Source organism: Tripterygium wilfordii, chromosome 23, assembly GCF_013401445.1.
Source record: "Tripterygium wilfordii isolate XIE 37 chromosome 23, ASM1340144v1, whole genome shotgun sequence".
Lineage (NCBI taxonomy): Eukaryota > Viridiplantae > Streptophyta > Magnoliopsida > Celastrales > Celastraceae > Tripterygium > Tripterygium wilfordii.
The window spans coordinates 3,055,746-3,081,265 of record NC_052254.1 but is presented as its reverse complement, the minus strand read 5'-3'; the positions used below and the strand labels follow the sequence as shown (position 1 = coordinate 3,081,265).

The 25,520-nt window shown below is 36.9% G+C and overlaps 2 protein-coding genes and 1 long non-coding RNA gene across 3 annotated transcripts; 1 reads left to right on the top strand and 2 right to left on the bottom strand.

Annotated features, from left to right (window-relative positions):
- Positions 1 to 1,264: 1,264 nt before the first annotated feature.
- LOC119992463 lies at positions 1,265 to 1,986 on the bottom strand. Its single transcript, XR_005466402.1, has 4 exons — positions 1,846 to 1,986; positions 1,718 to 1,774; positions 1,556 to 1,620; positions 1,265 to 1,289 (listed from the first exon to the last, which is right to left on the bottom strand). It is a non-coding gene; the product is annotated as an uncharacterized LOC119992463 (long non-coding RNA).
- A 3,343-nt stretch (positions 1,987 to 5,329) lies between these two features.
- On the top strand, positions 5,330 to 6,138 carry LOC119992669 (protein VAPYRIN-like). Its single transcript, XM_038839465.1, has 2 exons — positions 5,330 to 5,995; positions 6,055 to 6,138. Exons 1-2 carry the CDS (start codon positions 5,330 to 5,332, stop codon positions 6,136 to 6,138), a joined length of 750 nt encoding a protein of 249 aa, XP_038695393.1.
- Positions 6,139 to 7,065: 927 nt separating this feature from the next.
- LOC119992668 (ribonuclease 1-like) lies at positions 7,066 to 8,166 on the bottom strand. Its single transcript, XM_038839464.1, has 4 exons — positions 8,107 to 8,166; positions 7,820 to 7,882; positions 7,468 to 7,684; positions 7,066 to 7,307 (listed from the first exon to the last, which is right to left on the bottom strand). Exons 1-4 carry the CDS (start codon positions 8,164 to 8,166, stop codon positions 7,066 to 7,068), a joined length of 582 nt encoding a protein of 193 aa, XP_038695392.1.
- Between the last annotated feature and the right edge of the window lie 17,354 nt (positions 8,167 to 25,520).

The window sequence follows — 25,520 nt, the reverse complement described above, 5'->3', positions numbered from 1 at the left end:
TTTATTTTTGAGTCAAGTATTGAATTGTGTGCTTTTTTTATGGGGAAGGATGAAAGATGGTCGGGCTTTGATGGGCTCTTGGCTCGGTCTTTTCATTTCCAAGGAGGCCTGAGCTCGTTAGGGTCTCAAAAATTCAAATTCGGACTTGGCTCATTTAAAATTTGACAAGCCCTAGGCTCGACCCATTGAGCCCGACCCCATAGTAATAATACAAGAATATTGAATTTTCCCAATCACCATCAATGATGATTGTCACGACCCAAAATGAGGATACGTGACCGGTGCATGACCTCAATGAACCTAAGCACACTGAGGCCAAGCAAGCCTCTGAGCAGGTGGTTTGGCACTAATATAATCAAAGAAACAAAATATACGTGATATGAAAATAGCTACAACACAGTCTGGCCCATGGCCTTGCATATCATTATATCTTATCTGCAGTTAACGGAGCATCTAGAGTCGGTAAACTAACTGCAATACATGAGCCCAAAATAATACAGAATCATAATCACACCTACACTATATGTGCTGGGCTCACTAGAATAAGGAGGTTAAAAGTCTATCTGGCTGTAGGCAGACCTGGCTCTACTGGATCAACTATATCTGGAAAAAAAATGTCAACAACACAGGCACGAGTCACAAGACTCAGTCAATGAATAGTTAGTCAATCAACATAGAGGAGGACAAGCATGCTGGAACAAATACGGGATATCGATAACATTAAACATGCGCAACATGATCAATAAGCCAATAGATACCTAGGAATAGTGATCAGGCGGGTGGACTTTCACACAGAATAAATAGGCAGCACATACAGTGCGGTAACAGGCAGCACAATCAATACTGAATCAGGCAGCACACTCAGTGCCATAACAGGCAGCACACTCAGTGCTGAATCATACTTGGTGCACCAAGGTTAATGAATACTGTCGTTAGCACACAACATCCTGATCAAAGTCATTCTCAGAACAAACATATGACCAAAAGTCGAACAAACTAGTACAACGTCAGACTGGAATTAAGGAACATAATAAAGAGCCATAAAACATGCTTGTCCCATAACATACGAGAGAGCGATACCATCATATATCAAGCACGGTAACATAACCAAAAATGCTAGATTCATCAATAAAGTCATATTGGATCCACATCTAGAAGAAAGTACAGGGCCATAAGAGAAAAAGAATCCAATGTATCGAACAAGTTGCCTATTCACTCACCTGGTATTAGCAATTAAAACACCATCTACTTCCTTCAGTGGTCTCGTAATCCACCGGTCAACTAGTCACCTAAACAAAACATAATCTACCTACTTAGAATCTCCCAATGTGTCCCCATTATTACTGACATGTTAAAAAAAAATTCGACAGCATAACAGCGTACCAATGCGAATCCCAAAAATTATATAACTCAACCAGTTCAAGAAAATCCAATACTTCAATAATTCCCAATCATGTCAAACTCATATCCACATCTCCAACATCCAAATCCAACACAATTATTTTTCATAACTCAAAGGCTTATAAGATATGCTTGATCCATAAATCACACTTACCCTTGAAAGCTTTATTACTTTCCTTGCCTCCTTGATGATGATTTTTTTTTAATTCACCTGATTCACTACAAAAGATTCACATCTGACCTCATTAGGCTCCAATAAGTTCCATTTATCATTGTAAATAATAAAATCTCACATTTAACACCACTTGGTACTTACCTGTGTGTATTTCCACCAAATTTCCAACTTCAACAAAAATTCCAGCAGCTCATATACCTGGGGTAATCTCATATTAGCTCCCACACTAAATCTCAAATTCATATGTACAGTGCTATTAAAACCCTTACCTTCGTAAACACAAATCTTCAATTTCCCTTCAAGAACATTCTTGAGCATGGCCCTAGTCTCTATTCTTGGTAATCACAACATCACAAGCAAGAGATATCTCCATTAAAACCATTTACTTCACCCAGAAATTTAAATCAAAAGATCAAAGTCTTACCATAAAGAGTTTCTCACACCCTTGTACTACAAATCGTCCTTCCAACACTTCACAAGAGAAAACCCAACTGTAGACACAACAATTATAAGCTTCAAACTATTCTGAGCAAGCCGGATTCACAACCCAAGCCACCCATCATCCACTACTCACCTTCACACTTGTTCTAGAAAACTCTCAAAAACTCTCAAAGAAATGGTTCTTTGATGTGGCTTACACGGGAAGCCAAATCTGATTGTTAGTGGAATAAAATTTTTTTTTTATTTTTTTTCTTCCAAAAACCTTTCCACCCTCAGCACTTATCAAAATTTACCACTCCCTATTTACGATTTTGCCATTGTTCTAATTGACTATTTAGGTTCATTTTCATTCATTTATTTTTTTTAAAGTGGGTATTACAATAATTGTGTCAATTTTGAGAATTTAATTCTTATTCCCTTTCACAGATCTCGCTTTCCTTTCTTCTCTCTCTCCCCTTTGTTATGCATCATTAACTTGTTTTGGCAACTTATATTGTAATTCCTTGTACCCTCTCTCTCCCCTTGTTATGCATCCTTACCAATGTTAGGTTTGTCCAGACTTATAAGCTATACGAGGACTCCATCCACAACCGATATGGGATTTCCGCATCATTATTTCATTGTTATGAATTGTTATGAATTGTACGAGATCTGCATGAAGGATTAGGGAAAAAGGAAAGATAGGTTGGAGGATTAGGACGAGATCTGCATGTAGGGTTGGGAGAGAGAAACATATGAGGATTGGGAGAAAGGAAAGATAAATTTGAGAATTAGGCAATAGAAAATATATATAAATATGAGAAGCACCTTTGTATAAAAGCACTCAGTGAGAGGGGATTGTTTGAGATATGTAGGAAGGGATTATGAGAGAGAAAGGGTTAGGGAGAAAGAAATGAGACCTACATGAAATTTGGACCGTTGGATTTATTTTATAAAACCCAACGGCTCACAAACATAATAAAATCTTTCATCACTCATTGATTTGGCAGACCGATATTTTTTTGAGATAAACTGAACCCGACCGATAATCCTATTAATAGTTATCGGGTTATCGGTTTGAGTTAGGTTCGACCCAATATTTTTTAAAGATGAACTGAATCTGACTAATAATCCTGTTAATGGTTATTGTGTTATCAGGTTTCGAGTCACCAAATTACCTAATAATTCTTAATAGTCCGTATCTAGCTCTTAGAAGTCTGGTTAGGATTTGTTACTGAGTATCTATTGTGGACCTATTTTTTCATTCTTCCGCTTAGATAGTGTCGCTCCCCACTAGAAATTAATCTCATTGTTTTTAGCGCTGGTTATTTTTTATTTTTATGATTCAAATATAATAATAATAATAAAATTTTAAATATCCTCCAACTCACTAAGTCTAATACAATAACGAAACAAACCAATTCATTGTTTACATCACGAATATACTCGCCAGCTTATTCCTACATTTCTTCTCGATTAGCGGAGAGAAACAGTGGTCTTAGCTAGCTTGCAACGTGGTTGGCATGAGTTGTGTTTGAGATCGAATCAGTTCGTCTTCCATATTTCGATTACTGAACCTGATTGATTAGCAGAAAAAAGAAGGTATATATGGCTTCTATATACCTTTACAACTAGACTTCAAATTCATAAGATATTCCACATTCATGTCCAAACAGTGATGAAAAAAAAGTGAAAGACAAGATAAGTTACATAGTTTTTCAAGCACTTGACTAAGCAGCAGCAGCAGCAGCAGATGGGAATTGTATGAATTCATCTTTATCTCCGCAATAATTAAATTTATATGGGCATGATTTCTCGTTACCATCTCTGGTGTAGCATACCCTCTTCTCCTCCAATTGGATATTTCCTTCTGAGTCTTTGTTGCAACTAATTTCAACTTGTCTTTTCACATAATCACTAGCAGCTTTTCTGATCACAGTTCGGTTATGCTTTCCATATTTTTGGGACAAGTATTGAATTGTCTGTTTTTTTATGGTAAAGGATGAAAGAGAGTCGGGCTTTGACGGGCTCTAGGCTCGGTCCTTTCATTTCCAAGAAGGCCCAAGCTCGTTAGGGTCTCAAAAATTGAATTCGGGCTTGGCTCATTTAAAATTTGACAAGCCCTAGGCTCTGCTCATTGAGCCCGACTCGATAATAATAATACAAAAATATAGATTTTGATATGTTTATTTTTGAGTCAAGTATTGAATTGTGTGCTTTTTTATGGGGAAGGATGAAAGATAGTCGGGCTTTGACGGGCTCTAGGCTCGATCCTTTCATTTCCAAGGAGGCCTGAGCTCGTTAGGGTCTCAAAAATTCGAATTCGAACTTGGCTCATTTAAAATTTGACAAGCCCTAGGCTCGATCCATTGAGCCCGACCCCATAATAATAATACAAGAATATTGAATTTTCCCAATGACCATCAATGATAATTGTGTCAATTTTGAGAATTTAATTCTTATTCCCTTTCACAGATCTCGCTTTCCTTTCTTCTCTCTTTCCCCTTGTTATGCATCCTTAAGTTGTTTTGGTAACTTATATTGTAATTCCTTATATCTTTTGACTCTTTTAAATGTGTTACTTGATGTAGCGAGACCCGCACAACGGATTGCACAGGCCCATATTACGAGGGGGCAATCCCAAGGCCCATATCCAACCGCAAGAATGGGCCTAACTATGCAGCGAGACCCGCACAAGCCCAAGGGAAGGGGGTACACCCCTAATGGAATGCACAGACCCACATGGCTAGGGGCAATCCCCAAGGCCCAGGCCCTGGTCCAACCACAAAGAATAAGTTTCACTAATCACTAGAAAACCGGCTTATCAATGTTAGGTTTGTCCAGACTTATAAGCTTAGACTAGGAGTACATCCACAACCGATGTGGGATTTCCGCGACATTATTTCATTGTTATGAATGAAAAAGAAAGGTTATAAATTGGACTTCCATATTTTGACTACTAAACCTCGTCATTAGCAGAAAAGAAGGGATACATGGCTTCTATCTTCACAACTGGACTTCATATTCATGTCCGAACAATGATTTAAAAATAAAAAAAAAAGTGAGTCAAAATAAGTTGCATAGTTTTCCAAGCATTTGACAAAGCAGCAGCAGCAAATCCATATGGGCATGGTTGCTCGTTACCACCTCTGTCGTAGGATACCCCAATCTCCTCCAACTGTCTATTTCCTCCTGAATCTTTGTTGAAAACAATTCATATGGGGGCGCGATTGCACGCTCCTCCTGTTAGCAAGTGGAGCAAGAACTGATATACCAAACACTGTAGATGGTGACACTCCCTTGCACATTGCAGCTAGTTTAGGTGATGAACAAATGGTGAAGCTGTTAATAACAAAATGTGCCAACAAAGACATCCGCAACAAAGCTGGGAAAACTGCCTACAATTTGGCAGCAGAAAATGGCCATTCACGCCTTTTTGACGCCCTAAAACTAGGAGACAGCTTCTGCGTCGCTGCAAGAAAAGGTGAGGTGAGGACAATACATAAACTGCTCGAGAGTGGCGCGGTTATAAATGGGCGAGACCAGCATGGTTGGACTGCCCTACATAGGGCGGCTTTCAAAGGTCGTGTAGATGCTGTGCGGGCATTGCTAGAGAAGGGAATTGATGTCGATGCCAAGGACGAGGATGGATACACTGCACTACATTGTGCGGTGGAGTCCGGTCACGCCGACGTGATCCAGTTGTTGGTGAAAAAAGGTGCTGATGTTGCGGCTGGGACTAATAAGCGAGGTACTGCACTACAAATCGCGGAGTCTTTGCACCATGTTGGGATTGCGCGAGTACTAATTCATGGCGGCGCAACCAAAGAAGGTGGCGTAACTGCCGGATCTGTGGTGCGTTCATTTGAGAAATACAGTACGAAGGAATTAGTGAAGGTGGTCGTGAAGAGGCAGCGGAGTAGAGGAAGAGCTTTGCGTGGTGTTGGGAAAAAAGTGTTGTGGGCTGTGAAGGATAAAGAAGAGGACAAGTGTTTTGCTGTAAACAGAACTCTTATTACTTTTTCTGCATTTAACAGCTTAAACATGCCTTTTTATAGGCTTACAAGATAACAGAAAATGCTAAAGTATCTCAACAACATCCTGAGATTATTGATACCAGTAACCAGAAAATTAAGGACTAAGCTACTGCATAAAAATAGGTAACAGAAAAGACCAAGTCAGTCACTTTGAATCAGTCTTCAACACGTGGTAGCTTTGATCATTCCTCTCTACCATTGGCTGTGTTGTAGTTAACATCTTTGGTTTTCTGGGCTTCCTCTCAAATTAGAACTTGGAATTGATGGGGGAGTTTGTAGAGGAGTAGTCCTATATGTTCATTCTATATACAGTGTTACATGTAAGATTTGACATTTTGGATATGTGACAATGTTTATGATATGTTCAATCAATAAAATTGTATAAAGCATCATCCTTTTGCGCACAAGGTATAATATTTTGAATGCATATGTATCTTGACGAGGTCAGCTACCCCTCAACTAAACGTAGCTTCACCCCTGGCACTGTGGCTTCTCACTAGAAATCTCATCGATTTTTGCGTTGGTGATTTTGGTTTTTATTATCACAATATGGTAATTAATCAAAAGAATCTTGAAATATTCTCCAGCTCACCAAGTCTAAAACAATAATTAAACAAACCCCAATTCATTCCTTACATCATGAATATACTCGCCAGTTTATTCCTACACAATCTTCACGATTCATGATAGAGAAACAATGGTGTTAGCTTGCGATGTGATCGGCAATAGATACTTCATGTTTTTTTTTCTTTCTTTTCAATAAAAAAAAATCTGGACCACATTTTAAAAATAATATTATTTTCTTTTGCTTGATTTAATATTGTGTGTTTGAGATCGAATCAGTTCGTCTTCCATATTTTTTATTATTGAACCTTATTAGCAGAAAAAGACGGTATATATATATATATATGGCTTCCATCTTCACAACTGGTCTTCAAATTCATAAGATATTACACATTCATGTCTAGACAGTGATGAAAAAAAGGGAAAGACAAGTTAAGTTACATATATAGTTTTTTCAAGCCCAATTGACTAAGCAGCAGCAGCAGCAGATGGGAATTGTATGAATTCATCTTTATCTCCGCAATAACTAAATTGATATGGGCATGATTCCTCCTTACCATCTCTGGTGTAGCATACCCTAAACTCCTCCAATTGGATATTTCCTTCTGAGTCTTTGTTGCAACTAATTTCAACTTGTTTTCCCACATGATCACTAGCAACTTTTCCGATCACAGTTCGGTTATACTTTCCATTGTTGGGTTTTATGCTTGCTGTTTCATAGAGCAAATTAATGTAAGCTCAATCATAAACTGTGAACTGTCTCATAAATATATGTTGTTTCTGTAATCAAAACACCCATTTGGTTATTTATTACCGCACTCTACTCTGATACCTCTTATGAAAATATAATGCTAAATAATGTAACATTACCTTTTTTTAACAAATCAAGAAAATCAAATTTCTTTATAGCATTCAAGGCAGTCTGGTAATAGCGAACTGGTTTATCAGGTTGGTCAAAACACATTCCATGTTTCGTCCATTGATATCGCCAAAAATATAGGTTGGCTGTCATGTTTCGGTAGTACAGAACATCTGGCCAATATGTTTTCATGTCGGATAAGATATCTTTGTCACTTAAATATTCCATCTGTTCATACCAAAAAAAAAAAACCAACAAAAAGTAATACTCCATTAGCTATAATTATTTGAAAAAAGGAGCATCATGATTCCTGTTATATAAGCTTATATAGAAAGATATAATTTGGTGCATGTGTATACTCACTGTAATAAAAGCTGGAGGCTTTGGTTCACTTTGAGTGCATCCACTGTCATTATAGGGGGGCACCTGCTCGTTAAAGAAATACATTGGCCATAGCCCATGTATGGTGAAATTGGTTAGGGTTGGCCGATGACAATGAATTCCTCTCCCAACTATATGGAGAGTATTACAAACTGATTTGGGCCATCGGATTGCAATTTTGATGAAGTTATATCTACCTTGACGCTTTCCTCTTGTTTGAAATGATAAGAGGATGACTACAAGTGCAAAAATGGTGATAATCTTAAGACCCATTTCTCAACAAAGAAAGAAGGAAGAGTTTTGCTTGCATCCATTGATGTTGCATCCATTAAAGGCTTTTCTAACATCACATCTCTTGTAATACACGTTAACTTGGTTTGTTTGTTTGTGATGCATTGATTCAATCGCATTGTTTTTCTTGTTTAGACTCCTCTAAAAAAAGTGTTGTTGATGGTTAGAAACTTGAATTATTTACATATATATGTCAACACATTTTGAATGAGACATTGTAATAACATGTGCTTGTTCTTCTCACTATCTTCTTGTTCTTTCTCACCTCCTTCTAGCTTTTCTTCACCTGCAATTAAATCGATAAGTTAACAACAATCATAGATTGATTTCACCATGTGTTTGGTGCAGTGGCAAAAGGCAGATCCGTTGGCTAAATGCCAGCGGATCTGCCTGAGTCAGCGGAAGTGTTTAGGAGCTTTTTTTATTATTTTTTTAAAAAAATGTGGAGTCCATTGCAATATTATTAGATTTAACAATTATTTTATATTAAACGTGGGTCTCACTTTATTAATTAATATTTTCCATTAATATAAACATTATAATATGTAATTGTATATTATCATGCTTAACAATTTTTTTACTTATAATTTCTCTATTAATTTTACTTAAAAAATAATTTATATTATTATTATCATTTTATTAATATTTAAAATAATCATATTAATTTTGATATATACTTAAAATTAATTTTAGTACAATCTAATAATAAATTTTAATATATAAATCATAAAATCTAATATTATAACACTTTAATTCAACAACTTTTTTACTAGCATCAGTTTTGTAGTTCGACAATCACCTCACAACATATTCAACAGTTTTAAGCTTAGCTTTTTTTCACAACTTTTCCGTTAACATTGAAAATAAATCTTTCCACTCTACCAAACGAACCCCATATCACCTCCATCAGAGAGTAAGAAAATCACAAATCTACTTTACAGTATTTGGAGGTTTGTTTGTTTGTTGGGCATTGATTCAATCGCATTGTTTTTTTTGTTCGTTTCCCTAAATGAACAACTTGAACATTACGCCAATTTTTTTATTTAAAATCTAAATTACACTTAGTTCAATTTCTAGAAAGAAATCCCTCCACATATTAGGTTTGCTTTTAAGTCCGGTGCACAATTTTTGTGCCCCATTCTTTTCTTTTTCTAAAAATTGTAGAAGTTAAATACAAGTGATTTTAACCATTAGATGTTAAATCTATCTTGAAAATCACTGAAAATAAAACAAATTATTATCTAAAATTCATCCGACGGTTCATATTTTTTGCTAAATACTCTTTTTGATGAATTAAATTATTTTTCAAAGATAAATACATGATTGCATTCATAATGTTAGAATAAGTCCATCCGTAATGTTTCTTTTCTAATTAAAACAATATTTTGGTGCACCAAAATGGTGCATTGGTCGTTAGTCCGGTGCAAAATGCACTAGACTTACCCCCAATTGTTACATATTTCCTTGTTTGTACTTATTCCGAGGAAACTTGTCTTTGTATCCGAAAGTTAACCTCAAAAATTTTAAAGTATTAAAAATATTAAAATAAATTACGAAAAAATAATTATGGAATTTTAGGCTCGAGAATGGTTATATCATATTTAAATCAAATAAAAAAAATCGGATTAAAAAATCATGAAATTAAATACGTAAATGGTGGAATTGCGATAAACAAAAGTGAAAACGAGATGGAAGAAGATGCGAGAGAGGAAAATGATGAAAGCTTGGATTTGAGTTCTAGTGGAGGCCATTCACGCGAGTCCTACACGGGCTGTGCTTAATCTCCGGCAGCACATGTTAGGCTTTTGGCTGGTTAATTTCGGAACAACTCTAAAAGAAGAACCTCAAGAAAAAATATAATGTCATATTTTACTTAAATGGATTTACACGGTTACTATGACACTCGTATTTTTTTTCAAAAATACAGGTGAGTGAATAGAGAACTTATCCAATACGCTGAATACACAACTATAAACTTGGGACACCTTCTAGAATTTACACTAGTGTGCCTATCTGTTGATCGAACGTGACACTTGATATGTTTATTTTGGGACAAGTATTGAATTGTCTGCTTTTTTATGGTAAAGGATGAAAGAGAGCCGGACTTTGACGGGTTCTAGGCTCGGTCCTTTCATTTCCAAGAAGGCCCGAGCTCGTTAGGGTCTCAAAAAATTGAATTCGGGCTTGGCTCATTTGAATTTGACAAGCCCTAGTCTCTGCCCATTGAGTCCGACCCGATAATAATAATACAAGAATATTGAATTTGATATGTTTATTTTTGGGACAAGTACTGACTTATCTGCCTTTTTATGGTAAAGGATGAAAGACAGCCGGGCTTTGATGGGCTCTAAGCTCGGTCCTTTCATTTCCAAGGAGGCCAAGCTCGTTAGGGTCTTAAAAATTCAAATTCAGGCTTGGCTCATTTAAAATTTGACAAGTCCTAGGCTCGACCCATTGAGCCCGACCCGATAATAATAATATAAAGAATATTGAATTTTCCCAATCACCACAATTGATAATTGTGTCATTTTTGAGAATTTAATTCTTATTCCCTTTCACAGATCTCGCTTTCCTTGCTTCTCTCTTTCCCCTTGTTATGCATCCTTAACTTGTTTTGGTAACTTATATTGTAATTCCTTGTATCTTTTGATTCTTTTAAATGTGTTATTTGATGTAGCGAGACCCTAATGAATACCCACATCGGCCCATAAGGCCTAAGGTAGAACTACAACCCAGAAAACCGGTTTACTAGGTGAGGGTGTCTTGGATCCTTATAAACTAGAGTTGGTATCCCTATTTTTTCGATGTGGGATACTCATCAAACCACCCCCTTGGACAGCTGACGTCCACGGCGGCTCCGCTCGCCCTTCAGACGGCAGCCCTCTCCGCAAACGCAACTCTCTCAACGAAAGCACCAATGATGAATACCCACATCAGCCCATAAGGCCCAAGGTAGAACTACAACCCAGAAAACCGGCTTACCAGGTGAGGGTGCCTTGGATCCTTATAAACTAGAGTTGGTAGCCCTATTTTTTCGATGTGGGATACTCATCAGACCCGCACAACGGATTGCATAGGCCCATATGACGAGGGGGCAATCACAAGGCCCGTATCCAACCACAAGAATGGGCCTAACTATGCAACGAGACCCGCACAAGCCCAAGGGAAGGGGGTACACCCCTAATGGAATGCACAAACCCACATGGCTAGGGGCAATAATCCCCAAGGCCCAGGCCCAACCATAAAGAATGGGTTTCATTAATCACTAGAAAACCGGTTTACTAATGTTAGGTTTGTCCAGACTTATAAGCTTAGACGAGGAGTCCATCCACAACCAATGTGGAATTTCCGTAACATTATTTCATTGTTATGAATGAAAAAGAAAGGTTATAAATTTGACTTCCATGTTTTGACTACTAAACCTCATCATTAGCAGAAAAGAATGGATACATGGCTTCTATCTTCACAACTGGACTTCATATTCATGTCCGAACAATGATTTAAAAAAAAAAAGTGAGTCAAAATTAGTTGCATAGTTTTTCAAGCATTTGACAAAGCAGCAGCAGCAGCAGTGTCACGACCCAAAAGTGGGGCACGTGACCGGCGCAAGACCCCGATGGACTGAAGGCCCACAAAGGTCAAGCAAGCCTCTGAACATTAATATCCATACCTAATAACAGATCATGATTTCAAACTCAATACCTTATCAATTTTTTTCACACATAAATAGGACCCAATGATCATACAAATTTAATGATCCTAACTATAGTCAGCGAAGCGTCTAAGTACATAACTCAATAGCAAACCAGGACATATGGGCGAAATACAGGGGTACCCGCACGAACAAGTGCTGGGCTTACTAGAACCGAGGTATACTCTAACAAGCTCAGAACGGATTGAAACTTGCTGGGTCAGTTCTATCTGAAAAAAAATGAACATATGATGCGTGAGTCGTAAGACTCAGTGAATGAACAATAACTTAAGCAATACAAAGGGGACAAGCAAACTAAAGACGACGAATAATCAAGTAGCATGGAAATCAAGTTCTTTCTCAGGTCACAAGAAACAATAGTTGTCCAGTTAGCGATAATTGGGAGGGAGGACTTCTACACAGAATCAACAGGCAGCACGTGAAGTGCCGTAACAGGCAGCACGTGAAGTGCCGTAACAGGCAGCACATAAAGTGCCATAACAAGCAGCACGCATAGTGCCGTAACATACTTGGTGCACCAAGGCTAACGCTTACTGTCGTTAGCATACAACATCCTGATAAAAAGTCACTCCCGAATAACAGAAGATCAGAAATGTCAAATTGTCAATTAGATAGAAATAGAGTCGGTTAATCCGAGACAAGAATCAGATATCATGTCCAATATCGGAATCACAATGAGAGGAACTCATAACCATAGTCAGATTCAACATAACCCATACGATACAAAAACAGTACCAAAGTCGGAAACAGAAACAAAATCAGAATTAGGTCAACATCACCATACTAGAATTGGAATCCAAATAGTCAAAGTTTCAGAAACGATACTTGAACGGTTAACAGAATCAAAATGGAACCAGCATAACAAACTGGTGTCCCAGTACCTGTCCCAACATGTATATCAGTCAAAGGATTTCAATAGAAGTCGATGGGTCATACGAATAAAATAATATCAGATCAAAGATCAGAATGCGGAATCATAAGAGTGTGTACAATGTATCGGATAAGTTATATATCCACTCACCGGAATCGCAGCCAACGTGCTGCTACTCCCAAGTCCCTCGCATAATCATAAAATCCACCAGACAAAAAATTACCTAAGACGCACAAAAAAACATCATGAGACATCTATCAAGCGTTCCAATTACTACCAACACATCTTACAAAAGTTCGGCAACATAATGGCCCCCAATGCTAGAAATCAAAACTAAATAAATATCCAATTCAATTTCGAAAAACTTATATTATTCCATTTGATATACACCAACCCAAGCATCAGTAATTGAATTCCAAACATCTTCTCTACCTTAGTCCAACCAATAACTCAAAAGCAATCCAAACTTAGTGAATCCGTACTAAACCAATTTTACCCAATACCACAATTTTCTGGAATCTTCAACCTTCAATCTCTTGATTTTCCCCCACTAATCTTCGCAATTTGTTCACAGTTTGACAGCATAGCGACATCTGAACCGACAAATCTCGAAATTTTAAATACCCAACAATCTCAAAACAATTACACCTCAATTACTCAAACTCAGCTTAGACTACAGTATAAGCCATATGCGAAAGCAATCCTAAATTAAACATTATTCCCAAATCACAAATCATAGTTTTAGACATGGATTTAAAGCCCTTACCTTGGTGTACCCGAGAACACATCTCTTCTTGCTTTAGCCCCAAAATCATTTTCATGTCACTCTTGAGGATGGTCTGTATGTGCATCATCGATTCACACTTGTTGGATCCCTGAACCCAAACTCTTGAGAGTCCCCCACACCCACTCAACTGGTTCCAACTGCTGAGGACAAACACAGATGAATTTCAATTCAATTCTTGTTTCTCTGACTAGCTCTATCTCCTTTGTTTGTATCTCTAGATCCTTCTCGTCTCTACTCTCATATTGGCTACAGGTGCTTGACTTCCACGGGAAGCTAAACATAATATCTATATAACTTTTTGCATTTCAATTTCATTTATCATTCATTACATTTCAATTTCTTTACCCTTTTCAAAGACCATTATGTCCTCCAACTTTATCAGAAGTTACCATTCATAGATTTACAATACTACCATTATTTGTTAATTCCAACATTTTTTTTTTGTTTTAGACCGGGTATTACATTTCTTCCCCCTTAAAAGAATTTCGTCCTCGAGATTCGCCGCATGCCAAAGTCAGAAATTCCTTCTGCAGACATGTTACCATCATTTCATATTGCCTAGGCTCCACTATGCTTGTATATTATCTTTGCCTAACCATATGTGGATTCATTTTTAACCACCAGCTATCCTTGCCACCGCTCACCCAACAAGCTTAACAACCATAATTTTATTCATTCATGTCTTCCATTGTCAAACATCTACAACAAATAACTATCTTATTTCACAATTATACTTAGTATCACACAACCTTGTCAGGTCAAATTCTATTCAATTGAACTCCAATAGTACACCCAGTTACCTGTCTCATGATTGTGTAATGCCTGCAATCTCTACCTTCCCAATCCTCCACAAGAAAAAAAAAAAAAAAAAATCCTGCTACAGTAAATGATCTAAAATTTTCCTGGTAGTGATCATGTAATATAATGGTCTTTGTCCATAACATAGCATACATTAGCAGTCTTGAAGGTAATCCAAATAGACCGATTATTTGTCACAATTGTTCGAGCAAAGATTATAGTACATCCTTCTACATGCCTCAATTAATTTGACTCTTGTTATTATCTAATATTTCAACACTCTGAAATCTGAGCTGTGGCTCCATAACGTTTTTCGCTGCGCCACTCCGATCAAAGTATAATAACCTTTCTAGGGACTATCTAAAAAAAATATCAAATTCTCAATTAATATAATGAGTCCAGAATCATCTCCATAAACTAACTCCACATTTAGGAACCCCAGTTGTTGACAATTAAATAAAACTTATCCAGATTTAAACTCTAGAGGCTCAATGACAATGTCATCAAAGAACATATCTTATTTATTTCAATACCAAAACAAACTCAATCTAATTCACCACCACAAATGTTCATCCAAACCACAACCTTACACAACATCACTAAAATCAGCCAATCATATAATCCCAAAAACCATAGCATAGCACAACTTCTTAACTCCAGAATATAAATCTCAAAATCAAAAGCTTACAATTTGAATAGTAAATAGGGATTATATCCAACACATCAATCTGAAACCCATTGGCTATCTTAACAAAAGAGTAGTTTTAGGCTTAACTGTCAGGTTACAAAACCACATAAGTACCCACAAAATTATGAGTGGATCATGTATCAAGTAAGAATACTACATTCAATTTGGATCAATCATCCTGGCAATCTTGAGTCTAAGGTTTCAGCAATAACATGCAACGATATCTCAAGCTAATGATCTCTAGAACCCACCGTAACAACATTTTCTTTGCATTATCCTCATTATATTAGTTCCTACCACCTCCTGATGCTGATCCATAAGTTCCAGCAATAGGCCCAGAAGGCCCTTCTTAATGTCCAATCTATTTCAAACTCATTAGACAACTAGTTACTATCACAATCATTTCCCAATTTAACGTGCAATTACCTATCAGCCTTCTAACTACTGAACTCAACCATGAACCCACAGAATTAACATATTAGCATCATGATCACTGATCTAACAAACTTAGTGGATCCAAATCCCAAATTAACATATTACTATACTATCTCGAAAATTATCCTATCGGCAACAAACTGTTTTCTGTTAAAAGGTTCACATCCCTTTTTCTCACTTCTAAGATCCCTATTAAATCTCATAGACCAATAACCTCATCCAATCTAGGAATAATCTCAATCCTCCAAGCAAATTCAATCTGTTCCCTATATCACGGAATGAGCGAACCTTTGCATATGACCAGTAGGCATGACTCAGAATACTGAATATTGGGGTATACGAAATATCAAAAGTAGTACGGACGATCAAAGTCAAATACAAAATATCAAGCTCGGATGTCGATTACCATAGTCAAAGACGGAATGTAACAGAATGATACATCATCCTAAAAACCCTCTGGTAGAGTCCCTATCATAGTATGGCCGGCTACATACTTAATCGGAACTTTACTAAAGAACACTTGCTCTGTTAACACAGTGACCTACGAATAACCTCATTACCTAGGGACGAAACCGGCTCCGATACCACCTTTGTCACGACCCAAAAGTGGGGCACGTGACCGGCGCAAGACCCCGATGGACTGAAGGCCCACAAAGGTCAAGCAAGCCTCTGAACATTAATATCCATACCTAATAACAGATCATGATTTCAAACTCAATACCTTATCAATTTTTTTCACACATAAATAGGACCCAATGATCATACAAATTTAATGATCCTAACTATAGTCAGCGAAGCGTCTAAGTACATAACTCAATAGCAAACCAGGACATATGGGCGAAATACAGGGGTACCCGCACGAACAAGTGCTGGGCTTACCAGAACCGAGGTATACTCTAACAAGCTCAGAACGGATTGAAACTTGCTGGGTCAGTTCTATCTGAAAAAAAATGAACATATGATGCGTGAGTCGTAAGACTCAGTGAATGAACAATAACTTAAGCAATACAAAGGGGACAAGCAAACTAAAGACGACGAATAATCAAGTAGCATGGAAATCAAATTCTTTCTCAGGTCACAAGAAACAATAGTTGTCCAGTTAGCGATAATTGGGAGGGAGGACTTCTACACAGAATCAACAGGCAGCACGTGAAGTGCCGTAACAGGCAGCACATAAAGTGCCATAACAAGCAGCACGCATAGTGCCGTAACATACTTGGTGCACCAAGGCTAACGCTTACTGTCGTTAGCATACAACATCCTGATAAAAAGTCACTCCCGAATAACAGAAGATCAGAAATGTCAAATTGTCAATTAGATAGAAATAGAGTCGGTTAATCCGAGACAAGAATCAGATATCATGTCCAATATCGGAATCACAATGAGAGGAACTCATAACCATAGTCAGATTCAACATAACCCATACGATACAAAAACAGTACCAAAGTCGGAAACAGAAACAAAATCAGAATTAGGTCAACATCACCATACTAGAATTGGAATCCAAATAGTCAAAGTTTCAGAAACGATACTTGAACGGTTAACAGAATCAAAATGGAACCAGCATAACAAACTGGTGTCCCAGTACCTGTCCCAACATGTATATCAGTCAAAGGATTTCAATAGAAGTCGATGGGTCATACGAATAAAATAATATCAGATCAAAGATCAGAATGCGGAATCATAAGAGTGTGTACAATGTATCGGATAAGTTATTTATCCACTCACCGGAATCGCAGCCAACGTGCTGCTACTCCCAAGTCCCTCGCATAATCATAAAATCCACCAGACAACAAATTACCTAAGACGCACAAAAAAACATCATGAGACATCTATCAAGCGTTCCAATTACTACCAACACATCTTACAAAAGTTCGGCAACATAATGGCCCCCAATGCTAGAAATCAAAACTAAATAAATATCCAATTCAATTTCGAAAAACTTATATTATTCCATTTGATATACACCAACCCAAGCATCAGTAATTGAATTCCAAACATCTTCTCTACCTTAGTCCAACCAATAACTCAAAAGCAATCCAAACTTAGTGAATCCGTACTAAACCAATTTTACCCAATACCACAATTTTCTGGAATCTTCAACCTTCAATCTCTTGATTTTCCCCCACTAATCTTCGCAATTTGTTCACAGTTTGACAGCATAGCGACATCTGAACCGACAAATCTCGAAATTTTAAATACCCAACAATCTCAAAACAATTACACCTCAATTACTCAAACTCAGCTTAGACTACAGTATAAGCCATATGCGAAAGCAATCCTAAATTAAACATTATTCCCAAATCACAAATCATAGTTTTAGACATGGATTTAAAGCCCTTACCTTGGTGTACCCGAGAACACATCTCTTCTTGCTTTAGCCCCAAAATCATTTTCATGTCACTCTTGAGGATGGTCTGTATGTGCATCATCGATTCACACTTGTTGGATCCCTGAACCCAAACTCTTGAGAGTCCCCCACACCCACTCAACTGGTTCCAACTGCTGAGGACAAACACAGATGAATTTCAATTCAATTCTTGTTTCTCTGACTAGCTCTATCTCCTTTGTTTGTATCTCTAGATCCTTCTCGTCTCTACTCTCATATTGGCTACAGGTGCTTGACTTCCACGGGAAGCTAAACATAATATCTATATAACTTTTTGCATTTCAATTTCATTTATCATTCATTACATTTCAATTTCTTTACCCTTTTCAAAGACCATTATGTCCTCCAACTTTATCAGAAGTTACCATTCATAGATTTACAATACTACCATTATTTGTTAATTCCAACATTTTTTTTTTTTTGTTTTAGACCGGGTATTACAAGCAGGATCACCAAATCCATATGGGTATGGTTGCTCGTTACCACCTCTGTCGTAGCATACCCCAATCTCCTCCAATTGTCTATTTCCTCCTGAATCTTTGTTGCAAACAATTCATATGGGGGCGCGATTGCACGCTCCTCCTGTTAGCAAGTGGAGCAAGAACTGATATCTCAAACACTGTAGATGGTGACACTCCCTTGCACATTGCAGCTAGTTTAGGTGATGAACAAATGGTGAAGCTGTTGATAACAAAAGGTGCCAACAAAGACATCCGCAACAAAGCTGGGAAAACTGCCTACGATTTGGCAGCAGAAAATCGCCATTCGAGCCTTTTTGATATGCTAAAACTAGGAGACAGCTTCTGCGTCGCTGCAAGAAAAGGTGAGGTGAGGACAATACATAAACTGCTCGAGAGTGGCGCGGTTATAAATGGGCGAGACCAGCATGGTTGGACTGCCCTACATAGGGCGGCTTTCAAAGGTCGTGTAGACGCTGTGCGGGCATTGCCTGATTTAACATTGTGTTTGAGATCGAATCAGTTCGTCATCCATATTTTGATTACTGAACCTTATTAGCAGAAAAAGAAAGTATATATATATGGCTTCCATCTTGACAACTGGTCTTGAAATTCATAAGATATTACACATTCATGTCCAGACAGTGATGAAATTTAAAAAGTGAAAGACGAGTTAAGTTACATAGATAGTATTTTCAAGCACAATTGATTAAGCAGCAGCAGCTGCTGATGGAAATTGTATAAATTCATCTTTATCTCCGCAATAGCTAAAACCAAAGGGGCATGGTCTCTCGTTACCATTTCTGGTGTAGCATACCATAATCTCTTCCAATTGTCTAATTCCTTCAGGCTCCTCACATGCAAGGTTTAAGTTTGGGGGATTTTGTTAGGTGTAAAATATACCTATTTTTTTAGGCTTAAAGTTGTTATTTTTCTATATTTTTTAGTGCAAAATACTGTCCATATTGGTATTTTCTGAACAGGTACTGTTGGAGAATAAAACTGTCACTGGACAAAATTTGTAACCTGTTGCAGCCGTGGAACGCAGGAATCAGTCCTGCAAGTTTAAGTTGTTCACGTGGCAAATACAACTTGGTCATATTAGGGTTTAAAGTATACATAAATAGGCAGATCTGCTGAAGAAAAATACACGCTGCCGCTGCTGAGGAAGAGAGACCAAATTTGGACAGAGAGAGTGACGGCAAGAAGGAGATGAGGAGCATAAAAGCTTGGGCAATTCATCTCCATTGAAAAATCTCAAGTCCTCCATTGATTCAAACATTGTTAATGAGTTTTTTTTATGGTTTTTATTATGATTATGTGTAACTAAACCCCTTTCTAGCTAGAGTTTGGTAATTCTTCTACCACAAACCTTGTACACAGATTTGATTGACAATCAGACTAAGTTTAATTTTTTGTTCTTTGGATTGATTGTTTATTTCCTATTGTTATGCATGCCTGATCAACATCATAATTCTAGGAATTGTTAGTTGAACATATTCGGCTGACCATGATTTGGTGTTTAACAAAGTAACAAGAACTTGCGTAAGATCCAAGTTTTGGGAACATAGGACATAATTGATTGGGTAATAGACCATTACTCTAAATTATGCAATTTTCGATTTCATGATGCTTATGCTTGTCTTAGGAAATTCTTAGGATAGACCAACCAAGACTCCTTTGATAAGAAAAGATCTTGCAATTGGACCGAAGTCAGGATCGTTGTTTAGGGAAATCTAATTGACTGCAGCTGGACCAAGGCCTTTCAATTGACATTGTTAAACTTTTAAATTATGCATGTGATTGCGTATTATTCTGTGTGCACAGGTGGAGGTAGTTGGCAAGCCAAACCCAAGCTAGTTTTCATCCATTGATATTTAGTTCAATTTTATTGTTAGTTGATATTTGAAGTATCCGTCATTTATTTTGCACTATTGTTAGTAGCTAGTTGATAATTAATACAGTCTTCATGGATTCGATCCCATTCACCATTTACTGTCTGACGCAGTGCGGAAGCTAGAACACTTGAATTCGTTCACGACGAAATCAAGAAACTTGGAATCCACCAAGAATAATTGAGAAAAACTCAAGGAATTTTATTGATAAAACTGAATGTGTCAATTACAAACGTTTATGAGACTATTTATAGACTCACAAACAATCAAACCCTATTTGAACTCCTAAATCTTTAATTCCCAAAAATAGCAACTTCAATTCCAATTTCGATTTGGCTTCCTCCAAACACGTTCCAAATTCTTAAGGAATTCTTCCTCAGACCGTTCTACGTCATTCCCCTCCACTTGGAAAGAACTTGCCCTCGAGTTATGAGTTGTCTAAAAAGAGTTGTCTTCACTATGATACTCAAAGAGAGTTGATCCTTTGAAATCTTCGAGTCCATTGGTTGAATTTGTATTCTTCCATCCCAAAGAAACAAGTATTTCGAATAATACAGTTTGTTCAATATACTCATAAAGTCAACAAATTCCATAAAATTTAGACGACCAAAATTCATAGTTTTCAACATCAACTCCTTGACAATCTCTAATATTGAGGAGCTAATAATGAAATTAGAATCCTCAACCCCAATAAAATCAACATGTTGCATCTCACACTTTCTTGCCAAATTTATAGAATTTTGAGATTGGTAAATAATATGGTCTTCAATTGAATATGCATCTTCAATCACAACAATGTTGTCATTATGGTGCATAAGTTCTTCCCTAACTTCTTCTTCGATCAAAACTTGACTTGTGAATTCTTTTTTTCTCTCCATATCCTCAACCTGCATTATATTTTTTGAAAAATTTTCCAACTCTTTTTCTATAAAATCACTAGAACATGTATGCTCCTCGGGCTCTTCTGAGATTTGATTAGTTTCAATTCCTTCGGCTAATTGAGAAATTTCTGAATTTTCTTCATACAACATCCCACCTTCATCAAACTTCAAATCATCATCACTAACTGAATGATGTTGTTGGTGTCTACGATAATTTTTCTCAAAAAGCTTGCCTCGGCCACTAGGGAGATCTTGTGCCACATCACGAGCATCTACCCTTGCTGCCTGTTGATTCTGGCCAGAGTTGACTCGCAATTCGCCAAGCATACGCACAACTTTGGCCATCTGTTGCCTTTGTTGGGCCATCTGTTCTGTCATATGTTGCCTATACTCATCAAACACAGTCCATAGATCATCTATCCCTTGACCAGCGTCGTTGGGATTGCGATTCCGTTCTGTGTTAGACATATCCGACAGGAAAACAACCTGCTCCGATACCACCTAAAGCAGTGCGGAAGCTAGAACACTTGAATTCGTTCACGACGAAATCAAGAAACTTGGAATCCACCAAGAACAATTGAGAAAACCTCAAGGAATTTTATTAATAAAACTGAATGTGTCAATTACAAACGTTTATGAGACTATTTATAGACTCACAAACAATCAAACCTTATTTGAACTCCTAATTAAACTAGAATTGGAAAATTGGAAACATAAAACGTACAGGAAATTTAATTAGCTCCGTTGGACTATAAAACGACATCTTTTTGATCTTCTTCCGACTCTAAACTTTATGTCTTCAAACTCAGTCCTCGGAAACATATTATAATAAGGAAACACACGAGGGAATCAGAAGTTATGAACGGTCAAAGTTGGAAACTAAATCTTTAATTCCCAAAAATAGCAACTTCAATTCCAATTTCGATTTGGCTTCCTCCAAACATGTTCCAAATTCTTAAGGAATTCTTCCTCAGCCCATTCTATGTCACTGTCTTTCGACATATACACTTGCGAATGGGTTAAACTCATCGGTATTGAATTGCAGGTATTTTTTGTGATAAAAAATATCGATCAATTATCATTATGTGAGACGGCCCAAGAAAGAACAAAGTCACGTGGGTCCGATGTATCCGTAAGAGTCAGATTATCCAAAGCGGACAATTTATTGATATGAGTGGGTTGAGATTTCTTATAGATTCTGCATCCTTATATGAATCATAGAAATTGGAAGAAGATTAGGATAATTTAGTAATTCACCATTGGCAGCTGAAAGGCCCCGACGTCATGGTGATTAGATGCAAATAGACGATTACCTAGCAGACCCATGTAATTGTTGACCCGCATATTGTGCATGCGTGAAGACTGCAATTTAGCTCAGTGGGCGAGATCCGGGACAGACATGATGTACGAAGACCCTACCTCACATGCTATATGGAAGTATTCTTTCTAGAAATTGAACCTATGACATTTAGGTAATATCCCTACAATTTTAATACTGAACCAAATGTTCGGCAGACAATAAAAGCATAAGATTCTGCATAAATAAACAGTTTGAGCCGGTGGTAATATAGCTATTAATTTTGGTGTTTTCACTGATAAAACGTTTGAGCACTGTTTTTTTTTTATTATTGAATAATGTTGACTCACACGCTACTTATGAACCATGTGTTGTTTAGAATTTTAAACAAGACAAACAATGGGATTGAATCAAGGCACCACACAAACAAACAAAGCCTAGTTAACTAATAAAACATTTAAGCACTGTTTTTTTAATTTATTATTATTATTGAATAATGTTGACACACACTACTTATGAACCATGTGTAGTTTAGAATTTGAAGCAAGACAAACAATGGGATTGAATCAAGGCACCACACAAACAAACAAGCCCTAGTTAACGTGTATTACAAAGACATGATGATGTTACAAAAGCCTTCAATGTATTTGTCTCCAACATCATTGGATGCAGTTGCAAGCAGCAAAACTCTTCTTTCTAGCTTTCTTTGTTTAGAAATCAAGTAATGGGTCTTAAAACTATCATTTTTGCACTTGTACTCATCCTACTCTTAGCATTTCAAACAAGAGCAGCAGGGCCTCGAGGCAGATATAACTTCTACAAAGTTGCAATCCGATGGCCCAAATCATTCTTGAATTCTGGCAAATCAGTTCAGAGAGGACGTTATAGTCATAAGCCAACCCTGACCAATTTCACCATACATGGGCTATTCCCAATGTATACCGTTGACGAGGTGGTGCCACCCTATGATGAGGACAGTGGATGCACTGAAAGTGAACCAAAGCGTCCAGAATTTATTACAGTGAGTATATAGATACACATTATATCTTTCTAAATAAGCTTAACATGAATCAAATATGATTGTAGCTAATATTACTTTTTTGTTTGTTTATTTATTTTTTTATGAACAGATAGAACTTTTTGATGACTATGATCTCTTAACCGACATGAAAACATATTGGCCAGATGTTGCGTACTATCGAAACATGACAGACAACTTACATTTTTGGCGACGGGAATGGCAGAAACATGCAATGTGTTTCGACCAATCTGACATACCTACTTATTATTACAAGACTGCCTTAAGAGCTAGAAAGAAATTTGATTTTCTTGGTACTTTGGAAAAAGGTAATTTTTTTTTTTTGTACATTGTTTAGCATTATATTTTCATAACATTAATCCGATGAGGTATCATATATAGTACTACAGTAACTGTAATTTCCTCCATGAAACAGCAAACATAAAACCCAACAATGAAAAGTATAACCGAACAGTCATCGGAAAGGTTGCTAGTGATTATGTGGGAAAAAAAGTTGAAATTAGTTGCAATACAGATTCAAAAGGAAATAGACAATTGGACGAGGTTTTGGTATGCTACACCAGAAATGGTAACGAGAGAGCATGCCCCTTTCGTTTTACCTATTGCGGAGATGAAGATGAATTTATACAATTTCCATCAGCTGCTGCTGCTGCTTAGTCAATTGTGCTTGAAAAAAACTATATATGTAACTTAACTTGTCTTTCACTTTTTTTCATCACTGTCTGGACATGAATGTGTAATATCTTATGTACGAATTAGAAGACCAGTTGTGAAGATGGACGCCATATATATATATACCTTCTTTTTCTGCTAATAAGGTTCAGTAATCAAAATAGGGAAGACGAACTGATTCGATCTCAAACATAATGTTAAATCAAGCAGAACAAAATAATATTATTTTTATAAATGTATTCCGGATTTGTTTTATTGAAAAGAAAGAAAAAAAAATGAAGTATCTTTTGCCGATCACATCGCAAGCTAACGACATTGTTTCTCTGTCACAAATCGTGAAGATCGTGTAGGAATAAGCTGGCGAGTATATTAGTGATGTAATTAAGCAATGAATTGGGGTTTGTTTAATTATTGTTTTAGGCTTGGTGAGCTGGAGGATATTTCAAGATTTTTTTGGTTAATTACTATATTTGATAATAAAAGCCAAAATCACCAACGCAAAAACCGATGAGAAACATGAAGTATCTCTTGCCGATCACATTGCTAGCTAACACCATTGTTTCTCTATCACAAATCGTGTTGGAATAAGCTGGCGAGTATATTCGTGATGTAAACAACGAATTGGAGTTTGTTTCATGATTGTTTTAGACTTGGTGAACTGAAGGATATTGCAAGATTTTTTTGATTAATTACTATATTTTGATATTAAAAACCAAAATCACCGGAATAAAAATCGTTGAGACTTCTAGTGAGAAGCCACAATGCCAGGGGCGAAGCTAGTTTAGCTGAGGGGGCAGCTAACCCCCTTAAAATACATATGCAATCAAAATATTGTACCTTGTGCGCAAAAGGATGATGCTTTATACAGTAAATACCGGACTATACTCTTGTATTGTTTAAGGATTGGATTTTATAAAGTAAATCCAACTGTTCACACTTTCATTCATTTCTCTTCGCTTCCCTCAAATTTTCTCATCTCAAGTCTTAACCACACTTTCATATGTTTGTCTCTCCTATTCCCTAACAAAGTTAAATAATGGCTCATATTCGAAGTATTATCTAATCATTAAAAGCTCTTATGAAAGTGAAAGTTGTGCGAGAGAGGATTGTAGCGTACCAGTCGAGTACCTAGATAGCTGGTATATAAGGGTTAAAAACCCTAGCCAAATGTACTAAGGAATTTCTTATATTGATAACAACCGCAACCCCCGAAGACCTAAGGACATTGCCGAACCTCGTAAATCATGTACTCTTCTTCTTCTCTCTTTCTCTTTTTGATTGCTTCTCTATATTGTTTTATAATATGTGATTGTTTGTGAGGGAACCCGAATTCTCCTTCATTTCTCACACCTCCTTAATAATCAAACAATATATTTATTTTTTTTGATAGTGATAATCAAACAAGATTAAAGGCTTCAAAATTGAAAGTTAAAATCGCAAAACAAATATTGAACAGTCCAAAAACAAAAT